Here is a 27,462-nt window from a genome sequence, read left to right on the forward strand (position 1 = left end):
TTGTTAAAAGGTTGAAGAAACGTGGCCAGGAATAGTTACTGTAGATGATGGTAGTGGCTGTTAATGCACAATAATTTGGAGAGTGAGGTAGAAACAGAACGGGGGAGGACAGAGTGTGAATCAGTCTCGGCAGAAGTGGATCAAGTACCTTTGCAGATAGCCTCAGTTCCGATATGCCTTATTCGGATGGGGCGCTGGATGGTTGTCAGCTGGGGTGGTATGCCGGCTTCCCTGCAGTGTGGGTTGCAAACGACGTGCCTGATGCAGCCCGGATCGTTGGGCACACTGGGCTGCCTGGATGTCGGCTGGTTCAGTCTGGCCACGGCTTTCCTTCTGTGGGTTAGTTGCGGGGGGACCGTTCCTTCCTCCTAGCTGGTGGTGCTGGGGACCGCTGGCCTGCGTTCCTCCTTCGCTTCCAGGTAGGCATCCGGAAATCCCGGTCACGTGACGCCGGGAGCTGGGGCTGCTGGATGGTACTAGTCGTATCCTGCTCATATGATCAGAGATTGTGGGTGTGTCCCAATGCGTTTCGGCCAGGTTGGCCTTCCCTCCAGTGGAAGGTACTTGATCCACTCTTGCCGAGACTGATTCACACTCTGTCCTCCCCCCCCGTTTTGTTTCTACCTCACTCTCCAAGCTATCCAAATTATTGTGCATTAACAGCCACTACCATCATCTACAGTAACTATTCCTGGCCACGTTTCTTCAACCTTTTAACAATTTTTTTCTATATCCGATCTGTGCACCTTATTGGATCGTGCATATCCCTTGTTTTTTACCACTAACCACTGACTTCATTATTTTATACGCATGCCAACTAACTATAACAGCACTGCGGGACGCCGCACTCTGCCGTCTACTGCCGGTCAGGCATTTATATTCTTGTGTTAATACTTTATTCTGACCTACTGCAACTGTACCATTCAGAATGTATTCACTTGTATGTTTGTATATTTGTGTGTAACACTGTGACTTTATTCTTTGACACATAAAAGTCCATATCGTATTGTATTAATAAATTACATTATAACCCACATACCAGTTTGATCTATAGACACACAAGCATCAAATACACCATCCAGGGGTTGAGCGTGGTAACCACTCCCTTCTCTTAGTACATGATAAGCAGACCGTGTTTGGTGCTATTCTGAGCCACTGGTTATTTGCAGATCTCCGGTTCCATTGGCAGGGAGATCGCAACATGTGTCTACAAGTTATGGATCATAGAGAGTTAGGCATTGAAATGTACTCTGATGTTATGTTTATTAGCCAGTTTAGACTTGTTCTTCAGCGGAAAAATGGACACAAAGAGCTGTTGGAGGCTGGACTGTGACAATACAAATTGACCTATGAACTGTATCGTAACAGAAGAACCAGGAAGAAGAACCAATGGGATTATGCAAACTTGTTTTATTGTATTGCCTATCTCTGCAAAGGTATATATGCAAGCACCCTGAATCTAGTGGTTAGTCATCTATCTTTTCTATTGACGGAGGTTTCATAGTTGATGCCGGGGATCTGGATCCAGAGCGCATGCGTATCTATTCGACTGTACCTTGTGATGTATAATTGGTTTGCGCTAATTGTATTTAGATCACAGCGTGTAACTATCTGCTTTTTGGTGCATAATATATTTTTGTGCTTTGGAACCACAATCCAAGTCTGGAAAACAATTATTTCTTGTGCGACCTATAACGCTTAATAGCGACATTTAGGGTGTATAGATAGGTAGGAATTCACAGTATGATATAGTATTAGGAGAGAAAGAGAAAACCCTGCCCTAATGAAGGAAGACCTCTCACAAGGGTTACATTTTGAGATTGGATATCAGCACCTGAACAGACTTGTACAATGTATGTGAGGAATTTTTTCCTCCTATTGACAAGGAATATTTAAGGAAATGTGATTTGTGTTGCAGTACTTTAAAACCACTTCTCTATATATTGATTGTGATTTAGAGAATCCGAGATAGGACTGTTAATTTGAAGTGGTTCAAAGGTTGTATTTCACCTTTTTGTTCAAAGATTGATCCGTATAATTTGGCAACATGAGATGTACAATGACTAATTACAGTTAAATAGAGATAAGCATGTTGCTAAATTAACAGATTTCATATACTAATTGAGCCATCATTTTGTTAAGTACCAACCTTTATTCTCCAATTAAGGAGAATGAATACTGCAGCAGTATATATGTTTCAATTGCTAGCAGATATGTCTTGTATCTATATTTAATTTTTAATATTTTTTTTTAAAGATATAATTAAAAGCTAATTTTTCTACAATATTGTTACATGTAATGAGTGCACCCAAAGAGGAAAATTCTTTACCTTTTGTTTGAATCATCTCTATATGATCCAACACCCCACATACAAGTACTTTTCCTGTGGTGCACACCCAGCTATAACTACTGAATTGATAAGGAATAAAACCCTCTTAATGATAAAAAAAGCTGGTCATTAATTAATGACCGGATTAATGACCGGGTGATGCTCTGCCAGGCCTCTACTGCAAATGTCTTCAGTTCCTGCTTGTTCTTGGGGCATTTTCCCTTTTTTACCTTTTGTTTGAATCATCTCTTTATGATCCAACACCCCACATACAAGAATCCATAGGGTACCTGAAAAAAACAAAACCTCCTATGCGTGGATCGATCCTCTTTGGTGCAAAGTAGGCAAACTTCGGGCTTGGCAAAAAAAAAAAAAAATGAATAGCGTGGAGCCACGAACATTAGTACTGTCCTACAAGGGCAGTACTAAGCGTATGAGAGCTTAGTGGTGGGATTTCACTATGGAAATCCTGCCGCCAAGCGCTCATTGGCTGAGAGAGGTGAGCCTTCCGCCTCTCAGCCAATGAAATGAGCGGTTCTCACCATTGACTTCAATGGTGAGAACATCGATGCCCATTTCAAAAACGGCGCCTTAACGCCATTTTGGAAATTTAAAGATGGCCACCGCGAGCCAATCACAGCTCACGACATCATCGCCCCGCCCCCTCGGCTGGCTTATATAAGCCAGTGCGAGCACACGACATGACAGTCCATCGGTGGAGGGACAGCATAGTAGACCTGCAGAAGAAAGAAGACACCGTGGAAGTCCTGGATAGGCAGCGGCCATGAAAAAGAGCTTAAAGGCTGCCGCCCTCCAGGTGGATGTGCAGAAAAATAAAATATTAAAACAAACGTCTTTTATTTTAATATTTATTTTACAGGGGTACTATAGGTACCAGCGTGCCCTTAACACCCGATTGCTGGTACTTGTGGTTCGCAAAGTACCAGTATGTGGTCGAGGCCTGCTGGGACCTGTAGTTCTACTGAAAAAGACAATATTTACACTTTCATATGCACCACACTACACTATCAACCCGGCGCCCACTGAATGCATGTGTATATTCCAATGAGCACACAATTCTGCGATTTAGCAGCTCCACCATTTTGTGAGAGACAGCAATCTCACTCTGTGAGAGTGCTGAATCTGCAGTTAACCACATGGTGTCATGGCATAACATATCTGTATTAGGCAAGGCACACGTCCATTAAGGCGTCAGCCATAATGATCGTAATTTCATTGCTTTTTGAAGTTTGAGTGTGAGAAATTCAATAGGTTTTGTGAAATTTCAGTTCATGTCTAAGAAGCCTTAATGGGACATATGAAACCATAAGGTTTTTTGTCTATGGAATTATAATTAGGTCATTATTAAATATTTGCCCTTTTGATATGCTGAGTGGTTCACATTTCCATGTAGATTTGACATGGTCTTTTGATAATGTTGTTTGTGTCACTGTGCTGTCTCTCCCGCTGCGCTGCCTTGCCGAGAGGATCGGAACAGGGCATCACTGGTTGCCTAGCAACCTCGTGTGTCATCACCCACGTCACTTCCCGTTTCCAGGTACACGGAGATCCCGCCTCCCCCTCCGGTGGCAGCGCTGCGTGGAGTGGAGAAATGGCGTTTATTGCATATAAGGTAAGACACTTGCACCATTTTGTTTGAGTGTTTGGTTACACTTGTACACGTATCCTGAAGAAAAAGTCTTAGGAATTTGAAACGTTGATGTTTTTGATGTCACGCTGATGGTTTGAATACACTTTTTGTCATATTACCATTTGGAGTGCCGCCTTGCTCTTTTTTATGGGAACTATGGACAGTGTATGTGTGTATATATATACAGTCAGGTCCATAAATATTGGGACATTGACAGAATTTTCAGATTTTGGCCTCTATTCACCACCACAATGGTTTTGAAATGAAACAAACAAGATGTGCTTTAACTGCAGACTTTCAGATTTAATTTGAGGGTAATTACATCCAAATCGGGTGAACGGTGTAGGAATTACAACGGTTTCAATATGTGCCTCCCTCTTTTTAAGGGGCCAAAAGTAATGGGACTATCAACTCAAAAGCTATTTCATGGACAGGTGTGGGCTATTCCCTCGTTATTTCATTATCAATTAAGCAGGTAAAAGGTCTGGAGTTGATTCTAGGTGTGAAATTTGCATTTGGAATCAGTTGCTGTCGACTCTCAATATGAGATCCAAAGAGCTGTCACTATAAGTGAAGCAAGCCATCATTAGGCTGAAAAATCAAAACAAACCCATCAGAGAGATAGCAAAAACATTAGGTGTGGCCAAATCAACTGTTTGGAACATTCTTAAAAAGAAAGAATGCACCGGAGAGCTCAGCAGCACCAAAAGACCGGAAGACCACGGAAAACAACTGTGGTGGATGACAAAATAATTATTTCCCTGGTGAAGAAAGACCCCTTCACAACAGTTGGCCAAATCAAGAACACTCTCCAGGAGGTAGATGTATATGTGTCAACAATCAAGAGAAGACTTCACAAGAGTGAATATAGAGGGTTCACCACAAGATGCAAACCATTGGTGTGTATAAAAAGGAAATAGATGGAGCAATTGCACTTGGTCTCTCCAACAGATGAATTGATGAGCCTACTGCACAATTCTTGACGCAGTCTCATCCAAAAGTTCCTTTCATCTATGTGTTACCTAAGGTACACAAGATGAGACCGCCCGGTATGCCCATCATTTCCTCTAGTGGCTCTTTGTGTCAGCCCCTTGCTCAATTCATAGATTTTTGGCTCCAACCCATAGTCCAGAATACGCAATATTATTTGAAAGACACAACTGATTTTTTGTGTAAACTTGGTAAATTGGGTACTCTACCGTCGGGCAGCTTACGGGTCACGTTGGACATAACCAGCTTATACACTAATATTAATCATGAGAACGGTGTTGAATCTGTGAGGAGTTTGGCTTCCGGCAGTCCACACTACAAGGGTCCGAGTATTGAATTTTTGTTACTTTTGTTGGATATAGTTTTGGAGAAAAATTATTTTTTGTTTGAAAATTCGTTTTATTTGCAGCTTAGGGGGACTGCGATGGGGTCCTGTATGGTCCCATCATATGCTAACCTTGTCATGCATATGTACGAAAATCAACACATGTCACATCCATTTTTCTCCACTTTTATTTTCTTTTATGTTCGCTACATTGATGACGTTTTTGTGGTGTGGATGGGGGAGCCGAACTCACACAGTTAATTGATGCTCTCAATCGTTTGGACACCAATATTAGATTCACGTGTCATATAGTAGTGTCATTATTAATTTTCTTGATGTTAGTGTGGTTAATAATACCGGCACACTGTCTACTAAGATCTATCGCAAAGAAACGGATAAAAACACCCTACTCTCGGCTGACAGTTTCCATCCAGATCCACTGATGCGAGGGCTTCCTTTTTCGCACCTCTTACGGGTGGTGTGTATTACATCTAACTTGGAGGAATTACCTCAGGCTTTACATGAGATGGGCCAGAGATTCATTGACAGGGGCTACCCTAGGCATGAAATTGAGGAAGCCATTAACAAATGTATGCACATCAACCGTGATGATATTTTAGATGTGGCTAGGATGGTTTTCACGTCCACTGTCTTCATTGCCTCTAAACACATTCGGCAAGCCGTATTACAACATTGCCATATATTGCAGTCTGATGAGAACATTGGGCACTTTTGCAAAGAAAGACCTCTTTTCTGCTGTAAGAGTAGTAGCAATATTAAAGACTTAATCTCAAAATTTAGGTCCGATCAAGAACAAGAGCTGGCTACAATCCAGGAATGGTGTTTTTAAATGCCATGGGTGTCAATTGTAATTTTTTACTACTTGGAGATCATTTTGTGGACCCCAAGACCGATACCAGATATGCCATAAGACATCATTTGGAGTGTAACAGCCGGTTTGTCGTTTATTTGATAAAATGTCCCTGCAATTTATTTTATGAAGGCAAGACCATCCATGCCTTAAAAGAGAGAATTGCCCTTCACCATTAAAAAAGCCCTTTCCTTGGTTGAAGTGAACACACCACCAGTAGCAAGACACTTTGCAGCTGCTAAACATCTTATAAAGGACTTTAAATGTATGCCGATAGATCATATCTTACCACTGAGACGCAGTGGGGACAGGAATAAACTTTTACTACAGAAAGAAAGCTTTTGGATTGACCGGCTAAACACTGTTGTGCCCAACGGGCTTAATGAGGGACAATTTTTTGTGATATGGTTCCCCGTCTTGCTTTAGATTAATTTTATAGTTTTTCTACACCAGTGCTTCATTAGATCTATTTTATATGTTATCTAGGTATGTTTTGTTATTTATGTTTTATTTTCTATGTTATCTAGGTATTTGTTGTTATTTTTTTTGGTGTATTGTGGTTCTATAGCACTTTGTCTTTTATGTGTATATATATATGCTGTGCAATGCATCAGCACCATTTGTACCCATGCAGGCAGAACAATGTGCATCACCTAGTGATTTAATGCCTTTTTTCTAGGTATGCTTTTTAAACGGCATGATTCCCACATTTCTGTGGGTTTATTTACTTTGAGTGCCGTTGTTGTCACTGTTACCTAGACTACCATTTCCGGCTCGAGGGCAGTTTTTCAGTTTGTTTGTTGTCCCTGTTGGCGTGACTACAGATACGTCACTTCCGGTTTCTCACAGGGAACGTCACTCTGCCGATGCGCTCTGCTACTTCCGGTTTCGCCGTGGCTGGCGTCCGGTCCTGGAGTCTGCCCAGGTGAGTTGCATTGTGTTTGTCTGTTGGGTATAAATGTGTGCTCGTTGCTTCAGTCATTGTGTCCATGAGGAAGGCGTAAGACATGCCGAAACAGCTGTCGGACCTCAGATTGTATGTGTGCACGGGGATGACAGATTGGCTTCTGCTATGACCACCCTGGCATTTGCTAAGTATCTCCTCTATGTGTTCTGTCATGCCTCCTGTCAAAGACATGGTGCACGCATTTCCTATTTGCACTGCGTAATGTTGCGGTTATAAAATTGTTTTTTGCATTTATCTTTGGATGTGCTGGTTCCTTTTTTGCATTACATTATTCTTTATGTACCTGGCTCTCCCACAAGTGTGCTACTGGGACCTGGACTTATATTTTTTTATATATATATATATATATATATATATGTATGTATGTACAGGGGAATATATATAATATAGCAAACGGACGGCACTCACGGTGCTATTAAATGCAAGATAGATTTAAATTGATCCCAAAGTTTCAAGACTTTTTATTATGTCCTTTCCTCAGGGCAGATCAGGATTTAACCCATAGGGAGACGGTGCTTGGAACGCTCCCCAATATCTACAGTGCCACCTATAAAGTGAGTGTTGGTTCTCCAGTATCACCGCTGGGTTGGGTACAGGGTGCCGACGCTGAGGATTTTAACGGTCAAAATCCCAATGCTGGCATCCGGACAGAGTTAGGATACAGACACTTGTCGGTCAGTACCCTAACCCTCCCCCCTAGTGCCTAAACCTAACCTCCCCGTACCCTAAACCTAACATTCCCCCTTTAGTGCCTAACCTTTCCTCTTGTCCTTAACCCTCCCCCTAACCCCTGTACTTACCTTTAGGAAGCCATCGCAGAGATTCTGCACCGGCATCCCCTGCATCGGGATACTGAACGTATCCCGTAACCGCTAGTGGCATCTTAGATATCTGTGGTTGGCACCCAAATGGTATGATTTCTGTTTAGAAGATTTGATAAACTACACCTTTATTTTAACGAGTGGATAAGTGGTGAAAATAATAGGTAGAAGCTGATTGGTTGCTATTTATTTATTGCCAGCTGTGGGCTATTTCTCCACTCTTTAGAAGGTTCAATACATTTCCATCATTAACTCAGTCCCCAAACACCAGACTTGTGTAAGAGCATTGGAGACCTGGAGTAATAATACTTAGGTATTAGCAATGTTTGAGTGATCCTGTGCATGGATATCATTGTATCATCAATGGAGAGATTTGATAGTTTGATTCTCCTTGTGTACTGGATATTTTCTTCCAAATTCTTCCCCTAAAACAGAAACCTGGTGCAAGACTACAGATGGCTCAAAATTCCGCCCAGACAAATTAAATAAATGATGCACAATTAAGGGTAAAATCCACTTTGTTCTGAACATTTATATACTGTAAATGCAGAAAGTTAACCTGCAGCATATAAGCTGTTCTAGCTAATAAGGGGCATTCCCCTTTCTGCCGATGTCTAGGTTGGGTCATCAGTATAATCCATCATGTTGGAAATACTCGATTTGACAATTCCGACCCAAAAATGATCAGAATCGGCGAGTCGGAGATTTTTAACATACTGTATATTGCCAATCCTCCAACAAATTGATTATCATCAAAGTCTGCCGATCGGCATTGGGGATTTGCCGGGTAGATGTATGGCCTGCATTACTCATAGGTGCTTTGTTTGATATGGAAATCTGGCATCTTCCCAGCCTATTCAATTCATGGTCTACTGTAACATCCTCATCTGTCATTAACTTAATTTCAGGTATATTATTTAGTGTGTGAGGAGGGTCACACTGTCAGCGCTTCGAGACTTTGAAAGGGGCAAGAAAACAGTTGAAGTGAAAACTCAAGATTAATTAATCCCTCTCATAGAAAACATCAAATCTCACAATGGTAAGATTGTTTTACAACCCGACACTTTGTAAATAACAAACCATTAGACTGGCTTGCTTTTATCCCTACCACTTTCCAAGCCTACAGCCAATATTTGGGCAGTATAATACTTGAGGGGGGGGGAGTTTAATTAGCAGTGGTAAATAACTGCAACTAATTGATCCCCTAGGGGTTATTCGATTGTCAATGATAGCCGGCACTACAGGATTTCTTTTGACCCTGAAACACCCCCCCCCATTATATTATTGTAACATGGTACTGTTTCCCATGGGACTACATTAACCAGCCACACTTTTGGCTTGGAGCTGAACAGTAACGGCTGCACATAGCAGAGGAATCCCTTATTCAGGAATAAGGAATGCTAACTACCTCTCTTGTAACTAAGCTGGATGATAACTAACCAGTGTGACTTGTAGTTTTCAACATACAAAGGGGTTGATTAGATTACCTGTGATGGGAGTGAGTTGTCATTGCACTGGCATAGAAATGTTGTCAACAGCAGCTGAACTTGCCCCCCTCGCGGCCTGATCTCGCCCCAGACACATGAACTTTTGTATGCAGTGGCAGTGAGGATCGCTTCTACAAGTAGTTAATAAATATGTATAATAACTATTTGCTTCCTGAAATGTGCTAGTATCCAGCGAGTGATGTTATTTCCCATGAGAGAACTAATGACCCTTCTAATATGGGTTGTAGAGTGGGATAACTATGGCACTATATACAACGGTTCTAGCTATTCAGATAATTGTATGCGTGATAACTCTCGCAACCTAGTTATACTATGCATATACTCTTTGATAGGATAGGTATTTTACAGATATTCACACTATTGCTGTGCGGATTAAGTGTGAGTAGGCATAATGGGCAGGTTATACACTGGAAGATACTTTCCAACCAGGTGTAAATGAATTGCCTATTATAATATCCAATGTATTGTTAATGTAAATATGTTCACACAGGCATGCTACACGTCTATATTCAGGGGAATCGTGCGTGACTGTTAGTAATCAGGACAGGATGTCCCAACCTGTTAGCTCCATACAACCCCTTGCTTTATTTATCAAAAGGAAATCAAGAACAGCTGAAACTCCAGAGACATTTAAAATGAGGAGGTTCTGTTCATCTAGGAAAGGGAACCCCCTTTGTTATCATGATGACTGAGCCATTGTTTTAGGAGTTCTTCATCAGGCTGTTGGCCACAAAATTAGTAGCGGGGAAGAGCACAAACTCAGTAAATGTACTCTAACAGCCCCTTTTTCTGGTGGAATCTCTGCAGCAGGTGGCTGGCATATTTTATCCCGGGGCAAGTACTGTACAAAGCACTCACCCATGAGTAGCAGTTTATGCTTCAAGAGTGGTTTAAGGTATAGAACATGGAGGCCTGTCATTTAAGGATGGGTTAGTATGGGGGGTTTGGGATGGGGGGGTTTGGAACAGGGGGGAGGGGGGTTAGCACAAGGGTGTTACCTTTAACAGGACTATCAGGAAAAGGAAACAGTTTTGCATTTATGCTGTAAAATAGAGAAGTTATCTGTGTGCAAATGTCCAGTTATATCAGAATAGGCATCCTAGTATAGCCAAACATTGATTATTTTACTGTATAATCACACAACATTATGTGTGAATTGGAAATAATGACAGAAGACTATTATCCACGTTAGCTGATAATATCATATAATTGTCTCTCCAGCACACTTTTTTTCTTATTTGCATTGGCACATGGTGCGTTACATTACATAACATTGGGCAATGCAGTATATGAAAGCAGCTTTGTGCAAACACAAGTAAGTTCATCTGGGCATGTTGAGTTGCAACAAGCCAACCAGGTATTAGGTGTGTCCTAGTAAAGATTAACATGTTTTAGAAGAAGTCCATGTGTACAGTATAAATGTTAGTACATGTCCTGACAATAGCACACTCAGCACAGCTTTATAACCGAGCTACGGGATGACTTTTATAACGTACTTTGTGTCTAAGGTTGACGTGCTACTGTGCCTTACTGCTTGCCTTGCATTCCTCATCTACTGGATCAATGGATCTAAGAAGAACACGAAAAATATGCCTCCTGGACCTACCCCTCTCCCCCTCATTGGTAACTTCCACCAGCTGGACCTTAAAAAACCTTACAAGTCGTTGATGGAGGTAGGACACTGATCATGTGAATATATACAGCATTATCTATCTATCTATCTATCTATCTATCTATCTATCTATCTATCTATCTATCTATCCATCCGTCTCCTTATTTATATATTGATATGCTGCTGTGGTCTATATGCTGAATTAAACAGGGCTGAAAGTGTATCTTTGATGCTCTGTATATATCACAGGTTTTTATTGGGGTGATGCTGTATATTACCTGGGATGATTTTCAGTCACTGATATTTTCATCTGATTACAAACATGTTGGTAATAACAATATATGTTTCTGCGCTTCCTGCATGTAATAATCTTCTGCTATCCCATAACCTCATCTGACTTATATCTATGTAATTATTACCAGACATGCTCTGTGTCAGCAGCTTTTCAGCAATTATTATTACAGTACTTGCGGTAAACTCTTGATTAGTGATGTAACTTCTAGGATGCCATACTACCCAGATTGTTGCAAAGTCTGACTGGGTGACAGACTGACTGGGTGCGACGCAATGCAAGTGCCAATATGCCACCGGAGTGGGTGTGGCTATCACTTTAGACACCCTCCAATTCCTACACTTCAAACACACTGTCGGTGCCCTACACACCACTGTTAAATGCACGCATCTGCCCCCTATTACGTACAAAGCAACATGAAGTGGAACATATGTCCCAACAACATACTGCACTTTCTATTAATATGGGGACTGCCTCACCAGAAACAGGACAATTGGCAGACAGTCTCTCTCATAGCTGTCCTAATGTGAATATTCTAGACCTTTCCTCCCAACCAGTCATTATGGTAAATTCACATATAGCAAATAGGCACTATTACCCTCAACCAGATCTACATTAAATTAAGAGCAATTGCAGGAAGTTATTGGAGGTCACTTATGTTAAATTCATTGAACCTGAACACAGGGCTCTATTGTCCAACCTGTTTACTGCCGTCTACTAGCATTAAAACCCCTAGTAATGCATTTTAGTGGGTATTAAGGTCTAAGGGCCTAATTCAGAGCTGTACACTAATGCAAGCGCATTTGCGCATTTTGCCACTTAGCAATAGCTAAAATATGCTAATGCATCAGCCAGGGAAATTTGTATTGAGACACCCACCGGAGCCCTCGCAGATGCCCGCAACTGTGTACACATACGCAGCATCGGACGCAGATCCTGAAAACATCGACTCCTCAAGTGAGTCTATGGTCACTCAAAATCGCAGCGGTAACTGAGACGCTAGAGGTTTGCTCTCTGTTTATGCGATTGCAGATGCTGGCTAGTACAAGCCCAGGAAACTGCTCCAACGCGCCTGACTTTTGGCCGGAACTCCCCATAACCACCCACAAAATGATCTCTTTCTGTCAATCAATTGCAAATGAATCCTCACAGTGAGTGCAATCGTAAATCATTCGCCGCGCACGCGCAATGCGACTGACGCATGCGCAGACCACCAATAATCGTTTAACTGCATGAAAATCAGCATAGCAAGCAACTTTTAATCAGGCCCTAAATTAAGACAGTCCATTATCATTCTGCCCTGGAGGAGCAGCAATTTACTGTATGCTGTAAAGTTTGATCACCCGTTACACGATTAGTGAAAATCATGCAGAATAAAGGGTGAATAGGGAACAAAACAAGAATGCTACTCAGCTGTATTTTCATTTTTACTAAAATTGTTTGAACTCTACAAAAGAAAGTTCTAGACAAGTTTTAGAGAATATGCTGAACAATGTCTAATTTGCTTGTTATAAATCTTATTATATTTGAATAAAATGTTTTTGTAAAGCTTTTCTTTCATGCAAACATTACATTTTTCATACAAGAATTCCCCTCTTCTTGTAATAGCTAGTCACTAGTTTATTTTGCTCCACAAGCATCATTCCTGTGATTTTCAGTAGCATACTGTTTATATTTTCATTGTGCTCATATATATGTTACATTTATGTTAAATACTGTACATAATATTGGATACATCTCAGTTAAAGTGAAGTAATATTGGTGCCAGACTAGAATGAAAAGCAACATGAAACAAGCAGAAACAATCCAGTTTAAAGACCTAAAACATAAAAAAACACTGCATTTAGGGGGCGGCCAGCTGCTGTTTGTCAGGGGCTAGAATATGAACAGAATGAAGAAATAGAAGAGGTGCCCGATAGCGTAATATACTGTATTAACATAAGGGGGTCAATCCTATTCCATGCAAAGGGTGCGATGTGCCGTTGCAACGGCGTTAAAACGCCAGCAACAGACCGGCACATCGCACCCTTCACAGTCCGACTCGACCCTGAATTCGCCAAACTTTGCTTGCTGCCCTATGGGGCTGCGAGCAAAATTTGGCGAATCCGGGCTGCCGTAAAGTGCGGCCACAGCACGGAATAGGATTGACCACAGAGTGTACTGTATGTAGTGCACTAAAAAACGGACAAATATAAACAACCATATATAGTACATCAGTATACAGATGCTTTTGTAAGCATTTAGTTTTTAATAAGGAATGAACAAATACACATAAGTAAATTATCAATCAGTTTATCTGGATGACATAGTCCAAAGGTTCTGTCCTTGATTAAAAGCCAAAGGTCCTCAAGTTCCTGTTATTTGTTTGGGAATTTCATGAAGTAAATTGTATCCTAAAGTCAGATAAGTGTTCACGGGCTTCTGAGAATCAGGTATAGTGTCCTAGTAGATGGTCTCTATGCATTTAATTCATTTTTGGGATTGCTTAATTATTCATATGTGTACTAACGATACTGGATCAGAACCTCTATACACACCTTCCTATACCTTCTAATGACCTTCCTATACCTTCTAATGTCCTGCCTATACCTTCTAAGGATGACGCTAATTTGCGTACGCAGTCATACCGTAAATAAAGACTTAGACGTGGAATCTGTGGTTCCAAAGCACAAGTGTTATGCAATTAAAAGTTCAGACAGTTACACGCAATTGATCAAGACACAATTTAGGCGCAAAAGGAAATTATACAGACCCAAGTACAGTATACATACGCAGCGCTTCCGGACCTGGAGATAGGCATCAGCAAGAGACCCCTAGTCATACAGCGTTCAGCACGAAGACTAAGAATCAGCGTTCGAGCACACATATTTATACCCCCCCAGAATAAACAGGACAATAGGGAAGTTTGTTGCTGATGTCATTGGTTCCCAGGGGAGAAGCATCTGTTACAGCACATTTAACAGGCTGGTTCAAATAGACTCTCCCTTCCTCTAACAGCTGGGGATCTTTCTCTTCACCCCCCCTGCAACATCGTAACAGTTGTTCATAAAATATACATTTTGTTGCTTGTAGGCTCTGCGATTCATAACTTGAGTTTGCATGATGCGACCTCCCCACCGATAACACCAGAATACTGTAAAAAGAATACGCATCAGTACAAATCCAAACACGACTTGTTTAGCATGTATAATACCTTAGTTATCAAATATCTTTATTTCTCAGCATTTAAACTAACTGAACCAACTTAAAAGCTTATTGAACCTTATGTGTGAATAAGTAATGTGTGGGTATTCAGGGTTTGATATAAGGACGCTAGTTAACTTGGGGCAGATGCGTGCGCATAAAGCTAATAAAACAGCGGTTTCATACAAAGTCCTATGCATTCGCTAATTTGCGACTAGTTAACAGCGCAATTGTGCGTATCAATGTGTGTATGAGAAATGGTGAAAAATACTATTAGCACCATGTGATTGCATCATCGCCACATGTACTAAAATGTGAGTTTATCTAAAATGGCGCTTAGGCGGCCATTCGCAAAATGGCGTCTTGCGATCTCATTTTCAAGATGGTGTCTTGCGGCCAGTCGCAAGATGGCGTCGCCGCGATTAAATTTGAAACTGAACTTGTCTCAGCCAATTATTCAGCTTCGACAGTCCACCCTTTGATAGCAAACAACATGCTATCACAATCTGCTTATTAGAATTTAATTTAGGCTTACATTTACATATTATTTGGTGTTATTATGGGATGGCACAAGGTGGTTCTTAATCCATCAATAATGTGTCCCTGGGTGGGGACATAAAACTACTATTATATGCACACCGCGGATCTTGGAAGATCATGTGAAAGGTGTAGGAATGCACCAGTCTTATAATAGCAGTCTTGAAGGGGAATTGAGACTTTACATTATCTGAGGTGTTCTATGAATAACATTTCAATAATACATTCTATGCATGTCTAAATATAATACATCAAACGATTGTGTTTCCTAGTTCAGGGTTGTAATGCAGTTCTATATTTACCTCGGTATACATATTGTCATTACTGACCACCATCATAGTTTCATTCTTTCGTTTCACTCTGTTTTTACATTTTCCACACTTCAACACAATAGGAACACACCGGACGCATATGCCAATTATTATGATGACAATCAGTATAAGGATTAGGAATTTGCCTATGCTGGTGATCACTTCCTGGACCCATTCCCCTAGGCCTGCGAACCATTTCACTGGGTTCAGCCATGACACCCATCCTTCTATCTTCTCCCCTACTTCAGCCACTGAAGCGTTATGGTTCTTGCGAAATTCCCACTTTAGCTGCAGAATTTCATCTATCTTCCGGTCTATCACTTCCTTAGGGTCGCTGGTATCATTGGTGACATAGGTGCAACATTTTGCTCCAAATTGGGTGGCCAATGTTACGCAATACCCTCCAGTAACAGCAGTTAAATAATTCAACACTAGCCTGTGTTGCACCAGTTCTTTCTTGTACGCTTGCAATTCTCTCCCTGTATACCTGAATGTGTCATCGTACATCTCGGTGATATTATCTATTAATTTAGCAAGTTCCTGGATATATCTAAAATTTAATGTACCCCGAGCGATCCTGGTGGGGTGCAATGCGACTAGAACTTGAAAGCCAGTTGTCTCACTGATTAACTGAGTGGCTTTATGTACATCACCAGGTACCATATTTCTTTTGCCTCTGTGTTCATATTGTGTGTGAAGAGAGGGTGATGGTGTGTTTTTATGTATACCCAGCATTTCAACATGTGTAAGGGTCATAACTTCTGGGACTACTCTTCCCAGGTAACACAAACCTTCGGAACTCGGGGAGATCCATTTATACGCTTTTCTTCCACAGATGAAATATACATTATCAGGGAGAACATAAGGAATGGTATGCATCATTATCATTAAGCACATTTCCCTTGCAAACAATCCTATTTCTGCTTCTTACATCTGGTACATGCAAGTTTCTGGCTGTATTATTTTAGCACAATAACCATTTGGCACCTTACCAATAATTTCTTTGGTGGAACTCAATGTATACCGATACCTAAAATGTTTCCCACCAGACTTAATGGAGCGCAGCAGATCATGGTTTATGGACTCATTATCAGCTCTTTGTGAGAAGGTCATCGTCTGATTATTCCCTGTCACTTCCCAACTCCTGGGTTTATTGGGGTTGGTTATGTTTAAACACAAAAGTGATCTATCTACTTGGAATTGATAGAGTTTGAAATTAGGTGGTTTGGATGAGAGGAATTTTCCATCCAATGTTTTCCCTTTTTGCAATTCTAAAATTTCCGTGATATTCAGCGGAAATGGCACCAACCCTACGTTATGCTGTCCCTGTGGCACATGTGAACACACCCAGCAATCAGTTTGATTTAACACTTTGCCTACCATGCTATGATAATCCTCTAGAGGATACCCACCCCAGTACGGATTATATTTAGGTTGGCACCGTTGGATACAGTTCTCATCAACTAGGGACCCACAAAGCTCACAAATACAGGAATCTTCAGACGATAAACCTCCACACCTTCCCAGAGTATCCGGAATGACAGCTCTCTTAACAATAACAGTACTAAGATTGGTCAGACACTCCCCTGAATGGCATTGCACTCCTCCTGATTACACTCCATCAGCACTGCCATCAGCTCCCGTTTCCTCAGTCGGTCCCCCATCACAGACACTGGATATCCCCGGACTGACCAGGATGGTGAACACTCTAAAAGAGAATATGAAAATGAACACAGCAGGCCATTGTCACAACAAGACCTGCAAATTTCTCTCAGTTCAGGTATATTACTACGACCTTTTCAATCCTCCCGGAACAAGCTCTCGAGCGACAGGTCCACGCTATCAGCTTTGTCTCCGACTTGTTTCTCCACTGGTTGATTGACCTTTTTGCAGTGAGTGGAGTGGACCCAGGTATCTCTCTCGGCCACCTTCAAAGATGTAGTACTTGTCAGTAGCACCTGGTACGGACCTTCCCACCGATCAGTCAAACAACATGAACGCAAGAAATTTCTGATCATTACATATTCTCCTGGTTCAACATCATGACAGTTCGTTTCAGGCACATCATTAGACAACAATTTCAGTTTCTGCTGCTTTTGCTTTAACTGCTTACTCATTGATATAAGATACTTCACAGTTACCTCGTTGTTACCCTTTAGATCTTCCTGTGGACTTATAATGAAATGAGGTTGTCTACCGAACAATATTTCAAATGGGGACAGATTCAGAGGAGGTCTAGGAGTGGTCCTTATGCTATGTAGGACCAAAGGTAACGCTTCTGGCCATCCTAGTCCAGTCTCTGTCATGATTTTACTTAGCTTATTTTTAATAGTCCCGTTCATCCTCTCTACCTTGGCACTGGCTTGCGGTCTGTAGGGGGTGTGAAGTCGGCCATTAATACCCATCAGCTTACACATATTTTGAAAAACGTCACCTGTGAAATGGGTACCCCTATCACTCTCGATGATTTTAGGTATCGTACCTGCATACAAATTCCTGAACTATTTTCTTGGCAGTAAATGCAGCAGTATTAGTGGCCGCTGGGTAGGCCTCAACCCAGTTAGAAAATACATCTGTGCAGGGTGGTAATTGGATGAAATCAATTTGTATCACCTGGAAAGGTCCATCAGTCGGTGGAATGTGGGATGGTTCGGTAGGGATCGCTTTCCCTATGTTCTTTCTCAAGCAGGTCAGACAGGACATTGCTATCTTCTCTGCTTGTGAAGAAAAACCTGGTGCGCACCAGTATGCCCTCTTCAACTTGCACATACCCTGTTTACCCAGATGAGTCAGACCGTGTGCTGCCTCAGCCAGGCTGGGGTAATATGCCTTGGGGGCTACTGGTTTACCATGTCTGTCCCTCCACAGCCCAGAGGACTCTTGCCCACATCCCTTGGACTTCCAAATGGATTTTTCCTGAATTGAACACAAATTTTGCATCTCAATTAATTTCAGCATATCAATAGTTTGAAATGACATAATTGTTTCAGTTGGAGAAAACATTTTTAACCCTGCTGCCCATTTTGCAGCTTCATCAGCTCTGTTGTTGCCCAGTGACACCGGGTCATCCTCACATGTGTGGGCTTTGCATTTAATTACTGCCACTGCTTTGGGCAGTTGGATTGCTTCTAAAAGATGTTTTATGTGTCGGGAATGTGCAACTGGTGTGCCTGCTGCTGTCATAAAATTTCTCAGACGCCATAGAGCCCCAAAATCATGCACCACCCTGAACGTGTACCTCGAGTCAGTGTAAATGTTAGCAGATTTGCCTGCTGCCAGTTCACATGCTCTAGTCAGTGCTACTAACTCTGCCACCTGGGCTGAGTGAGGAGGACCGAGAGGTTTAGCTTCTATGATGTCTGTGTCATTTACAACAGCATAACCTGTACATAATTCACCTGTGTCTGTTTGTCTATGACAACTCCCATCCGTATAAAAAGTTACATCTACATTCTCTAAAGGGGTGTTATGTATGTCAGGTCTAGCAGTAAAGGTCTGATTCAGATGTCATACAATCGTGCGTATCATTATGTCTGCCGAACTCAACTCCCGCCAGCAACTCCTCTCCTTCCACCCTTTGTACATCATGTTGTACATATGGTAGGTATGTTGCTGGATTCAGCGTACTGCAACGTTTAACAGTAATATTTGCAGGAGCGATTAGAGCTAGTTCCCATTTGGTGAACCTAGCCGAGGAGACGTGTCTGGTTTGAGCTGAGTTCAACAGAGCAGATACAGCATGGGGAGTGTAGACAATCATATCATGGCCCAATACTACGTCCTCACTTTTACTCACCAATAGAGCGGTAGCTGCTACACTTCCCAAACAGGTGGGGAGTGATCTTGCTACTTTGTCCAATTGGGCACTGTAGTATGCTACGGGCCTACTGGCATCACCATGTTTTTGTGTAAGGACACCTGCAGCACAACCATCGGCTTCCGTACAATACAAATCAAAAGGTTTTTCATAATCGTGTATTCCCAATGCAGGAGCTCTTGTCAGACTATCCTTAAGATTAAGGAAAGCCTGTTCTGATTCCTCTGTGTGTATGACACAATCGGGCTTTGAGGAAGAGACTAATTCCTGTAAAGGTAAGGCCAAAATAGAAAAACCTGGTAGCCACATTCTACAGTATCCACACATTCCCAAGAAGGTACGAATTTGCTGTTGATTCTGCGGCAGTGTCATGTTTTGTATGGCCTGGATTCTATCTGTTGTAAGGTGTCGTAACCCCTGGGTTAGGCAGTGTCCCAAATATTTTACTCTGGATTGGCACGGCTGTAGTTTGTCCTTAGCCACCTTGTGTCCTGTTTGTGAGAGATGAAGTAACAAAAGTTTAGTATCATTCAAACATGACATAAATGAGTCAGAACATAGCAATAAATCGTCCACATATTGAATTAGAACAGATCCATTGGCAGATTGAAAAGATTGTAAACAGTCGTGCAATGCCTGGGAGAAGATACTGGGGCTGTCTATGAAACCCTGGGGTAATCGTGTCCATGTATATTGTAAACCTCTGTATGTAAAGGCGAATAGATACTGACAGTCAGGATGGAGAGGCACAGAGAAGAAAGCTGAACAGAGGTCAATGACAGTGAAATGGGTTGCATTTGGTGGGATTTGCATCAAAATGACAGCTGGATTCGGCACTACAGGGAATTAGCTCTCTACTACCTTATTAACACCTCTAAGGTCTTGTACCAGCCTATAACCCCTCCCACCACTCTTCTTCACTGGAAAGATGGGACTGTTGGCTACACTAGCTGTACGAACTAAAATTCCCTGTTGCAATAATCGCTCAATTATTGGAAAAACCCCTAATTCTACCTCCTGCTTTAGTGGGTACTGGGGAATTTTTGGAGCTTGCCTTCCACTTTTTAAATTTACCATTACTGGGCTTATGTTTGCCATTAATCCAGTGTCCTGTCCATCTTCAGTCCAAAGGGAATCTGGAATTCGGGACAACATTTTATCTACCTGTGATGGAGTTTCATTTAAAACGGTAGAGTGATACATTATCCTTTGAGGAGTGTCTAGCATATCCCGCACCTCGTATACCATTCTCTCTGGGATATCTAAAAATACACCATCAGGGGTGCAATATATAACACAACCCATCTTACATAACAAGTCTCTGCCCAGTAGGTTAGTAGGAGCCGCAGCAGCCAGGAGATATTTTCTATTTTATTATGCCAATATATCTCATTATTGACAATTTTTAATAACTTTCTGAACTTATCGATATTATTAAATCATAATTTTTTTACTGTACTGTGATTAGTTTCAACTCATTCTTCATATGTTGCGCTATTAAATAGACACTAACTTTCTTATTACATACCTATACACCGGTGATTAAGGGAAAAACCACCTGTGTCTATAGCTGCAACATCACCCTTATCCCACTCCCCTTACCATCCTAGTCCCAAGTAGCGCACTACACCATCCACAACACCCACAGGAGAAAAGAATGCCTGGTATGCAACGGCCCAATAGTAACCTCTGTGGAATTTGTTAAAGGATAATGGGGGTCATTCAGACCCGCTCGTGAGCGCCAGGACGCTCGCACGCGGGTCGATGTTCCCCACTGCGCATGCGCACGACGGAGGGAGCTCCGTCGTGCGCATGCGCGAGACCCGTGGAGCGACGGGCTTTCCATCGCTCCGGGTCTCGCACCAAAGGGGGCGTGCTGTCGATATTGATTGAGCGCACGCCCCCTTTGGTGGGTCTCGCACCAAAGGGGGCGTGCTATCGATGTTGATTGACCGCACGCCCCCAGATGGTAGGGTTCCCATGGGAACGCCTACCGTCTGAAGCCGGCCCCACTGACATCACTAGTGATGTCAGTGGGAGTGATTTTGGCTCTGATAAGAGCCAAAATCACTCCAGGGCTTGTGGCAGGGAGACCCTACCGCAGGGTCTCCGTCGCAAGTCCGATGGTCAAGACCATCGCGACCATCTTTTTGGCCGCTCGAACATGCTGTGGGTGGTCACCCACAGCTATACGAGCGGCCAGGAGGCCGCTCCATTTTCATGGAGGAGGGCCCTGATTCAGAGCGAGCGCTCTGGTCAGAGCGTTCAGCTCTGAATCAGGCCCAATGTTCCACTTTACCTGTTACACCCATTGTTGGTACTGTCTCGTTGGTCACCTGCAAATTAATGGGAGATTTTATCACCGACCTGGTCGCCCCTGTTTCTACAAGAAAAGGATATTCAGTACCAGCTACATCAACCATCATGACCGGTTCTTCCCTAGTACTTCCCGTTAACCTGACTATCTGTAGACTACAGGTATGACCTGACTCCTAGCGTTGGCTACCATTCTCCAATAAAGCATTTACGGCTACAATTGGAGCTGGTGCCTGCTGAACATTTGCAGGCCTCTGTGCATATCCCTTATGGGGATATCTAGGTCTTCCCTGATGTGGGATCCCTACTCCTTTTACTGTACAGTTTCTACTTAAGTGTCCTGTTTGCTTACAGTTAAAACATGTTCGTGTTTCGGGTGAAGACATGTGGTGTTGTGAGGTTTGCGCAGAGGGTAAAGGTGGTGGATATGGGTAAGGATAGGGAGGGTAAGGGTATTGTGGGGGATAAGAAGTTGGTGGATAGCCTGGGACCTGTGGTTGCATCGGGTTAGTGGGATAGAGTTGTTTGTTGTTGAGTGGGGTTAGTGAGAGCACATACTTGTTCAGACGTGAGTGTGTGTGCAAATGCAAGTGTGTCTGTTGGCTGTGATGTTACCGTCATTCCCTCCAGAGCTTGTATACTGACAGTGGCGTCACAAGGGGGGTGCGGTGGGTGCGGGCCGCACCGGGTGTCACCCTCCAAGGGGGTGACACCAAAATCCGACTCATCCCCACCCCCCCGCTCAGCAGGTCCTGCACTGCAGGGAGACGCCAGGCTGGAAAGGCGCTCTCCCTGCATCAGCTGCTGAGACAGTTTTTGCTTCTGCCGGCTGCCGCTGCGCCTGTCACAGTGAGACAGCCAGCGGCAGCCTTCTATACAGTAAGTGCGGCTGAGCTCCTCATGCAGTCCCCTCCATGTGGGGCGGGTGTGCAAGCGCTAGAGGACAGGGGGCTGATTACTGATCAGCCTGGCTGAAGCCGCTGGGGTGGATGGATGGCAGCTGAGCTTCTGCTCCTCGCTGCTGCCTGATAGATCGTCACGCTGGGAACAAGCAGGGACAGTCTACAAAACATTTTTCCAGTGTTCAAGTGTATTCAGACACTGTTGATTACACTTGAATACTGACAAGTAGTTTGTACACGATCCCTGCTTCTTCCCAGCGTGACCCTCTGACTTCTCAGTCAGCGAGGATGAGAAGGAGCTGGGAGACAGCAGCAGCCAGCACAGCGTATACAGTAGGTGTAATGGGATGTAAATAATTCAATGAGGGAGGAGGGGGGGCATTACCTGTCAGTGTGTGTGTGTGTTTGTTATGTTAGACCTGTGCCTGCAGGGGCTGTGTTGTCCCTGTCCTTTATTTCCTACGCCATACCCCTAACCATAACCCCTAACCCTCCCTCCCCAATGCCTAAACCTAACCTCCCCCTCCCCGCACCCTAAACCTCCCCCCTAGTGCCTATCCCAAACCCCCCCAGTGCCTAACCCTCCCCCTCTCCATACCCCTAACCATAACCCCTAACCCTCCCTCCCCAGTGCCTAAACCTAACCTCCTCCTCCCTGCACCCTAACCCTCCCCTCCTAGTGCCTAACCCTCCCCTCCTTGTGCCTAACACTAACCTCGCCCTCCCCGCACCCCCTAACACTCTCTCCTAGCGCCTAACCCTCTCACCTCTAGTGCATAACCCTAACCCTCCCCTCCTAGTGTCTAACCCTAACCTCCCCCTCCCCACACCTTAATACTCTCCCCTAGTGCCTATCCCTAATCCTCTCCCCTAGTGCCTAACCCTCTCGTCTAGTGCCTAACCCTTTCACCTCTAGTGCCTAACCCTCCCCCCTGGTGCCTAAACCTAACCTCCCCTCCCTAAACCTAATGCCAGGTACACACTAGAAGATATGTACATATCAGGCATATCGGCCAGTGTGTACCCGCTATGTCACTGACGAGGGTTGCTCCCACGTTTCGTCAGCGACATTGCCCATCAGACCTAGGGGGATGATATACTTATTCAATGGGGGAGGGTGTATTTGTTTTTAACTTGGGGAGGTAATACGGTCTATGCTGGGGATGGTGATTAATGTATGTGCGTGGGTATAATTATTGTGTTTCTGTGTGTATAAGGGGTGTATTCATATTATGTGTTATATGTGGGTCAATGATGGTCTCTGCATTATCTGGCATTCACTGTGACTCTCTACATTATTTGGCGGTTACTACGACGCTCTCTGTATTATCTGGCGGTCACTGCAATCTACGGGGCACCACTATTGGGGGCATTGTGTAAGTGTGATTGCTGGACTGGTATTTGGGGAGAGTTCGTGGAGCTGCATATCAATTTTTTTTTTTTGGAGGGGGGGTGTCACCATGAGTTATAGCACCGGGTGACACCAGCCCTAGTGACGCCTCTGTATACTGACAGCCATTAGTTTTTCGCTCTGGGCTTCTCTCTTTTTGGAGATGTTTTTATCATGTTCAATGGCGGTTTCTATGAGGGTATCTATTGTGAGTCCCCGCCAGCCAGGCTGTGAGGTCTGAACCCGAGTTTTTAAATTCTCTTTCAGACCGTCCACAAGTACCGTAACTATCATTCCCCTGTGGTGAGTGCTATCTTTTATATCTTCTATCCCAGTGTACTGGGTGATAGCCTGCAGAGCCCGATCGCAATAATCTTCTGCAGTTTCACTCTCTTTCTGTTTAATGGGGAAAATTTTGTTCCAGTTAACTACTACTGGAAAATATATACCCAATTGAGTTACAATGCGGGAAATGTTACTTTGGTTTACTTGGTCTGTTAAGGGAACGTCACTATCCAATACACAATCTGTGATAAATTTTGTCACATCGGTATTGCGTGGCAGACAGGCCCTTAACACCACACGCCAATCTTTATTAGTGGGTTCATGTGAACTACCCAAATTTCTCAAAACTCTTTGACATTTGGCTAATTCCTTTTTGGGATCAGGGAAATCATTTATGATGGAATTTAGTTCTGGTCTTGTCCAAGGACAATGCATTACTACTTCCCTCGTGGGCACTATACCGTTTGCGTCTCCATTTGGAACAGTTATTGTCCGAATGGGATGCAGACCGGTAGCGCTGCTACCTTTGACCTGGTTACCTGGCTGGGGGTTTAGTCTGCTGCTGCTGCGTATGGTATGAACAACTTCCTCTACGGGTGCAGAGGACACTAACACTTCCCTTGCTGTTACCGATGGAGATGGCGGCACCACTCGTGATTGTGGTGATGCAGCATCTATCATCTGCACAGCATGGGAAATGGCAGACATTACAATAGGCTCATCATCCGCATCATGAACATTTTCTTTATAGTTGCTTAAGAGAGGGTACAAGTTGCTTGTTAAATTTTTATGGGTATTTTTGGTAACTGTACTTGCACCTCCATCCACATAAGGTGGGGGAGGTGAGCGTGAACTGCTGGCAATACTCTCCCCGACGCTACCCTGCCGCACGTGCGCGCCATTTTGAGGCTGGCCCGTATTGTAATTCAGCGTCACGGATGTATTTTCTGGCAATGTGCTCACAATGCTAGTTTGCGTAGTTTGCACATTGTTAAGCCACGCATCGCCTTCATGCTGCCACAGTTTCAAAATATTTAACCTTTTTCTCTCGGGAGCGCATCAAACTGATGTGATCCCGGACATTGTCTAACACATTTTTATCAAAACTATTAATTCTGGGAAACGGTCTAACACTCTTCCTCGTCATATTAAACCATAAATCACAATACCTTATTGCATAAGTACCGCACTTGGTATGCATGATACGACGGGCCGATCCGATCAGCGCATCCATTAGCATCACATCATTGCCTAACATCTCTACTGTTTGCGTGGCTCCCATTCTGAGACAACTCCTACGCTTTTCAATAAAGATTTAAACCGGTGAAAGACAATCAAGACACTTTCACTTACCTGTGGACGCTAATTTGCGTATGCAGTCATACCGTAAATAAAGACTTAGACGTGGAATCTGTGGTTCCAAAGCACAAGTGTTATGCAATTAAAAGTTCAGACAGTTACACGCAATTGATCAAGACACAATTTAGGCGCAAAAGGAAATTATACAGACCCAAGTACAGTATACATACGCAGCGCTTCCGGACCTGGAGATAGGCATCAGCAAGAGACCCCTAGTCATACAGCGTTCAGCACGAAGACTAAGAATCAGCGTTCGAGCACACATATTTATACCCCCCCAGAATAAACAGGACAATAGGGAAGTTTGTTGCTGATGTCATTGGTTCCCAGGGGAGAAGCATCTGTTACAGCACATTTAACAGGCTGTTTCAAATAGACTCTCCCTGCCTCTAACAGCTGGGAATCTTTCTCTTCACGCCCCCTGCAACATCCTAACAGTTGTTCATAAATATACATTTTGTTGCGTGTAGGCTCTGCGATCCATAACTTGAGTTTGCATGATGCGACCTCCCCACCGATAACACCAGAATACTGTAAAAGAATACGCATCAGTACAAATCCAAACACGACTTGTTTAGCATGTATAATACCTTAGTTATCAAATATCTTTATTTCTCAGCATTTAAACTAACTGAACCAACTTAAATCATACACTTTAAAGCTTATTGAACCTTATGTGTGAATATGTAATGTGTGGGTATTCAGGGTTTGATATAAGGACGCTAGTTAACTTGGGGCAGATGCGTGCGCATAAAGCTAATAAAACAGCGGTTTCATACAAAGTCCTATGCATTCGCTAATTTGCGACTAGTTAACAGTGCAATTGTGCGTATCAATGTGTGTATGAGAAATAGTGAAAAATGCAATCGCAGGGTGCTAATAGTATCATCGCCACATGTACTAAAATGTGAGTTTATCTAAAATGGCGCTTAGGCGGCCATTCGCAAAATGGCGTCTTGCGATCTCATTTTCAAGATGGCGTCTTGCGGCCAGTCGCAAGATGGCGTCGCCGTGATTACATTTTAAACTGAACTTGTCTCAGCCAATTATTCAGCTTCGACAGTACCAAGGGTCTGATTCAGCAAAGATCGCTATTCTGCTAGAACGCACGCACAGCAGTTGCTAATATTAGCGGTGAGATGCAAATGTTTGCATTGCGATCACAGCCTAACATAAGGACGCCCACTTCCCCTTGCACACGTCTGTATACTTGGGCAACATAGCAAAATAATCAGTAACATCGAGTAACATCAGACCCATACGCACATGTAAGGCAGATCAGACCTCACTCAGGAACTGCTAACTTCAGCGCACGCTATGAGCCCTCAGGCTGCGTATGGTATCACAGTGGATAATTTATGCATGCCCCTGCAACGCCGTCCCAACGCACTGGCACGCCTGCGTTCACCCAACCACCCCTCCATCACCACCCACAAACGGCACTTCCTGTCAATCAATGTGCTCTTGGTCTGCGTAGCCTCTGCAAACGCATTTCCCATCGCAATTGCTAGTTCGCACACAGCGATGCATACACATGCGTAATGCGAATTAATCGACTGATTACGTGCGTCTTTGCTACTGCGTTCCTTGCTGAATTATGCCACAAGTCCATAGAAAGGTAGAATAATAATATTGCATGCAAGTCATCTGACCCTCTTATTATTTATATGGTGACACCGGGCTAGTTTAACTGCTACATGGGCTTGGAGCTAAAATATTAGCAAGGGCCTATTGTTAGAAAAGTGGTGGGTCTGGCTAGTGCTTTGTGGGCATTAACAGTGCCATGTATAATCAATTCCGCAGACCATCAGCTTTCCAGGCCACCATTGGTCACAGCACAGAACTGCAAGTGTGACTTATCTCTGCACACTGCATATCCCACAATGCACAGCAACTCCAGTTCCTCCATCTCTATACCTAGTAACACCTCAGTTCTTAGCAAAATGTAGGGAATTGCCAGTGGTGACCAGAGACGTCTAAAACTGCACTGCAGAAA

General features: G+C 43.3%; 1 protein-coding gene across 4 annotated transcripts in view; it reads left to right on the forward strand.

Moving 5' to 3' along the window:
* LOC148539009 (cytochrome P450 2K1-like) overlaps positions 1 to 27,462 on the forward strand; it is a 112,902-nt gene that overhangs the window by 21,333 nt on the left and 64,107 nt on the right. For 2 of the 4 annotated variants that reach the window (XM_088451992.1, XM_088451991.1), the window contains exons 2-3: positions 8,863 to 8,993; positions 10,971 to 11,135. In XM_088451992.1, the coding sequence (XP_088308118.1) occupies positions 8,991 to 8,993; positions 10,971 to 11,135 (168 nt within the window). In that variant the 5' untranslated portion in view covers positions 8,863 to 8,990. Of the gene's footprint in view, positions 1 to 8,862; positions 8,994 to 10,940; positions 11,136 to 27,462 lie in introns of those variants that run through there. The other 2 variants (XM_088451989.1, XM_088451990.1) reach the window with 2 other exon arrangements.

The sequence above is a fragment of the Taudactylus pleione genome, unplaced genomic scaffold (genome assembly GCF_031769625.1).
Source record: "Taudactylus pleione unplaced genomic scaffold, aTauple2 ptg000032l, whole genome shotgun sequence".
Lineage (NCBI taxonomy): Eukaryota > Metazoa > Chordata > Amphibia > Anura > Myobatrachidae > Taudactylus > Taudactylus pleione.